A 4834-nucleotide genomic window follows, 5' to 3' on the forward strand; every position below is an offset into this window, starting at 1 on the left:
AGTTCCAGACACTTGTAGAATCTATGTCAAGGCCCAATGCAGCTGTTCTGGCTGCTTGTGGTGACACAACACCCTATTCAGACACTTTATGTTGGTGTTTCCTTTATTTTGGCAGTTACCTGTGTCTGCCACATTCTCCCCTTTTTTGGTAATGTCAGAGCCTGCCAAGTGTACTGAAAAACTAGGCCAAATGTTCTACAATAGTATGGAATTCCCCAAATAGACATGCCACACCCAATGGGTTAAAATTGTAACATAAAATTAAACACAGTCCATGACACAATACTGGATATTTACATTCACTTATCTGACGATGCTCACAATTTCAATTCACTGAAAGCCTCCCAATTCTACCTTCAAGAGGATGCCACACTCATACCTCACCTCTCTTCCTCCGAGCCGCGGGTATGCGCTCAGTGGGCGTGTACGCGCAGAGTCCCATCCCTCCTGTCCTCTCCATAGACCATAGTACCGTTAAAACATTCCTCCAATCAGAGTCGCTTCTAAGAACTTTGCAAAGTGGAGTATGTCGGGTACCATATGTTCGCTTTCACTCGGGTTTGGTTCGGCTCAGTAGGAGGTGTTGGTCCTATTGGCTCGACATTGTCTTTATGCAAACAGCTCCTTTCACCGACGCCATGTCTATTGTCACCGCCAAGGTTTATATGGAGGCAGCGGTGGACCTAAGGATTACACCCGTCTGAGGAGCGCTGATTCAGGCTGTTTCTCTTTGAGCCCCTGACAGCTTCGTCACAGTCATGAGTTGTCTGGATGTGATGTTTCACCAGAGTTATGGAGGCCACTACCTCCCTGCGTCTTCAGCAGCAGCAGCCTACAAAGCAGCATACTATCACCATCAGCACCAGCAACAGGTGGGTGTCCAGACTAGACGAAATAGTAATGGCGTAATATTTGTTTGTTCTTTAATACTAGGCTATTTTTGTGTTCTAATAATTGGCGCTTGTACGCACGAATACACTCAGTGAGCAATGTTTTGGGGCGTCGCAGATGTCAGTTCACAGCGAAGAGTCCTGGGTGTCACAGAACTCTAAAAGTTACCAGTTGAAAAGTTGAAGTTGCTCGTGATTTATTTAGTTAGAGCAGGTCATGCAGAATGACTCGGACTCCTCGTTCCATCAGAAGGGTGATGTAATGAGAGCTCGTCACTGTCACTCAGGAATGTTGATGATGATGGTTCATGTGATACGGCCACGAGCATCTGCATAGTCGTCATACTTTCACCAGAACACGCGCGCGGAAACGTCCTACAACTTCTTGGATAAACTTCGGTCTGTAAAGATGATTCGTTTTTCTTAATATAGAGGTCATAGAGAATTTAAGTAATTATACCGGCTAGTATGACTTTCAACGAGGGATGTATTTTGTTCAGTTGATGGATACACGTTGAATCATCTGGTTTGATCGTTGTGGTGCTGACTAGACAGACAGGCTGGTGCTCTCATGGCTGAATCTGTGGCATACATCTCTCTCTCTCCCTCTCTCTCTCTCTCTCTCTCTCTCTCTCTCTCTCTCTCCCTCTCTCTCCCTCTCTCTCTCTCTCCGTCTATTTCCCTCTCCCTCTCTTTCCGTCTATTTCCCTCTCTGTAGAAGAAGCTGGGTGTTTACAGTAGGATGCAGCAGGACAGCACCGAGCAGCAGTTTCCAGGGGGGAGACAGCAACAGCAGCGTGGGGGTGGAGGGGGGAGGCTGGCTGGGGAGAAGGGGGTCCGACAGGGCCTGGAGGTTTCTGGGCTGGGGGGCTCTTGGAGGTCTGGGAAGGACAGCCAGCCGGCTGAGGCAGAGTACCTGAGCTCCAGGTGTGTCCTGTTCACCTATTTCCACGGCAACATCGAGGATGTGGTGGATGAGCATTTCTCCAGGGCTCTGAGCCAACCCAGCACCTTCACTGGAGAGACCAAGAGCTCCAGGTGCACACCCATTCACACCTCCGCCTCGGCTGGACTGTGGAAAGGTAGGAACACACAGGGACACCCATTCACGCCTCTGCCTCGGCTGGACTGTGGAAAGGTAGGAACACACAGGGACACCCATTCACACCTCTGCCTCGGCTGGACTGTGGAAAGGTAGGAACACACAGGGACACTCGTACCATTACTCATCTGAAAACAGTGTTATTGAAATGGGTTCATTATCTTTTACTGTTACTTTTCATTTAGAATAATACAAATGTTATTGTGGAAAAACCTAGTGTTCCCAAAAACCTTTTCCAATATAGATTCTTCACTTGTAATTAGTGTTGAGCGATTAACTGACTTTTTTTTTAAATTATTTTTTATTTTTTTAAACCAACAATTATTAGAATTGTATTTCGTTCGGTCTTTTCAGAGCTCAATGCACAGTTTCTTTAGAGATAAATCAGATCAAGCCCAAACAGTGAGATGTAAAGTTAGTTGGGGGTTGTAGTTTCCAACAGTCCAATATTCTACACAGTTAGTGCAGAACTGTTCATGACACAAACTGTTCACACGCCTCTTGTTGGCGGAGAAAACTTTTAACAGGTTTTTAAGCTTATTTCCTGTTCTACACATTTTGTCATGGGGTGCAAAGAAAACTTTTCTGTTTTAAAGCTAATTTTCTTACCACTCTATACATTTTGCCATGTCTAATGTGCATTAACGTGATATTTGAGTGACTCGAACATTACTTCCAAATATATGTGCTAAAAAATCTAGCAAAAAAACGTTAGCTGATTTGGGCTAGTTGTTCTGGAAATTTCTGACTGGTATGCAATGACTAACATGACAATAGGAAAACTGGTGATGCACTACCCAATTTAGAAATTTCACTTTGTGCATTCTACTATTATAACTTTCAATAGTAAGTTGAAAGCCGGACAGAGCCCCACAGTTTTTGAACCACTGATCTAAGTGATTGATAGTTGGTATTCAGCAGTCATAAAATGTGCCTTATTTACTTTTAAGTACTAATAAAATAGTGATTTTGTCAGTCAGCATAGGCAGCAGCTCTATAGAGATGAGATGATGACATGGAAGGAAATAAAGTCATCAAATAAAACAAATGTAATATGCACAAAAACTGAACGCTTTTATTAAAGTACTATGAATAAATGATGTAACCTTTAGGCTGTTTACATGAATGTCTGTCTATCGTTTACTGACTATATCCATTTCTCTCTTTCAGACAGTGTATCTCTCTCAGAAGGCCAGTGTAGTTCTCTGTCCTCTTCTCTGTGGGGTGGAGGTTACCAGTCCCAGACCAGCCCCTGTCTGCCCATCCACCCAGACTTCTCCCCCATCCCTGCAGGCTTCCATGCCCCAGACAGAGCTCTGTGGACAGGCCACGCTCTGCCCCAGCCCAGCCTCCCTCCTCCAACTTCTCTCCCTGACCCCTGGGCCTACAACCTCAGCCCCCAGACCTCCGCCAGCTGCACACACGTCCACGACGTCTACCCACCCACACACCCTCACACACACATGCACCCCCGGCACACACACGCAGTACTACATCCCCACCCGTCCCATGACCCAGGCCTAAACCCCAGGTTCAGCCCTCTGCTCCTGACTGGTGTGAAGACTCAGATCCCCCTAGCCCACAGCCCTGCTGGACACAGCACACACAGTAACACACACAGTAACACACACAGCAGCCAGAGCCCAGGGATACACAGTGGTGTGAAGACAGAGGTGGAGCAGGCCAACCCCCCAACCCTGACCCCCTCAGCCTGGCCCACAGCTCTACACACACCCATGGATATCTACGACTCAGGTAAGCCTCTGACCTGGATCACACACACACACACACACACACACACACACACACACACACACACACACACACACACACACACACACACACACACACACACTCACTCTCCCATGTCTATGTTTCTGCTACGTTGTTGTTTTATCTAAAAGTTGATGATATGCTGTTTCTCTCTCTCCAGGTCTGGATCAGGACAAAGTGAAGGCTGTTTGGTTCTGAGAGAGAGGATATGACATCACGGTGACGTCACCCTGCCACTGAGCTGTGATCAGCTCTAACAGAACCTCCTGGAACCACATTGTTTTGTGGACTCGTTCTCTAGAAGACTCTCCACTCACTAGAAGAACTCAGAACTCCAGAGTGGTTTTAGGTTTCTCAGAAATCCTTCTGGAGAAATATAGACTACTCTCCATGCCTCACAATCCACCAGGGATACTTCAGATCACTCTTTGGCAAAATATTTGTTCCTAATTTGTACCAAAAGTATTAGCTGGTTGATTGGGAACTAGTATCCCACATGAGGGTTCTGTTTAAAGAACATAGTTTGTGGGAACACCACTCAGCCAAGCCTCTTTCTGATCTTTTAATATTGTGTTATGTGTGCAACTAGCTATATGTGTGTAATTGACTGAAATATATTTGGTATATACAGTAGTACTGTGATCTGAAGTGATTATCATTTCCGTAAAGTGTTTGATTGTTGCTAATTGTTTTTCACCAACCCTGTGTTGTCATGTTGCCTAGTGGAGAAATGTCATTATTGATGTGTAATAAATTGCTAAGTTCTATTGGCAATCATGCCCTACATCTTTAAGAGCTGACTCAAAGTACACAGCTAAATGTCATTTTTTTCTATCAAATCTGATCATTGAATATCAACCAGCATTGTTTAGGATTGATATGTAGGTCAGCCTTGAACTTTTACTCAGAAATTCATCTATATTGAACAAAAATATAAACGCAACATGCAACAATTTCAAAGATTTTACTGAGTTACAGTTCATATAAGGAAATCAGTCAATTTAAATAAATCTATTAGGCCATAATCTATGCATTTCACATGACTGAAAATACAGATATGCATCTGTTG

General features: G+C 44.7%; 1 protein-coding gene across 1 annotated transcript; it reads left to right on the top strand.

The window, feature by feature from the left end:
- Window positions 1-493: 493 nt before the first annotated feature.
- On the top strand, window positions 494-4539 carry LOC139406091 (transcription cofactor vestigial-like protein 3). The gene is made up of 4 exons (XM_071148558.1): window positions 494-872; window positions 1609-1972; window positions 3163-3747; window positions 3926-4539. The coding sequence occupies exons 1-4, from the start codon at window positions 759-761 to the stop codon at window positions 3961-3963; spliced, it is 1101 nt and encodes a 366-aa protein (XP_071004659.1). The 5' UTR covers window positions 494-758; the 3' UTR covers window positions 3964-4539.
- The last annotated feature ends 295 nt before the right edge of the window (window positions 4540-4834 follow it).

This window comes from Oncorhynchus clarkii, chromosome 3, assembly GCF_045791955.1.
Source record: "Oncorhynchus clarkii lewisi isolate Uvic-CL-2024 chromosome 3, UVic_Ocla_1.0, whole genome shotgun sequence".
In the NCBI taxonomy this organism is placed as follows: Eukaryota; Metazoa; Chordata; class Actinopteri; order Salmoniformes; family Salmonidae; genus Oncorhynchus; species Oncorhynchus clarkii.

Excerpts from the sequence above, each read along its gene's own strand:
- LOC139406091 (XM_071148558.1), top strand. The coding sequence starts at position 759 with ATGAGTTGTCTGGATGTGATGTTTCACCAGAGTTATGGAGGCCACTAC. Across the intron at positions 873-1,608 it reads ACCATCAGCACCAGCAACAG|AAGAAGCTGGGTGTTTACAG; the intron begins GTGGGTGTCCAG and ends CCCTCTCTGTAG. Across the intron at positions 3,748-3,925 it reads CATGGATATCTACGACTCAG|GTCTGGATCAGGACAAAGTG; the intron begins GTAAGCCTCTGA and ends CTCTCTCTCCAG.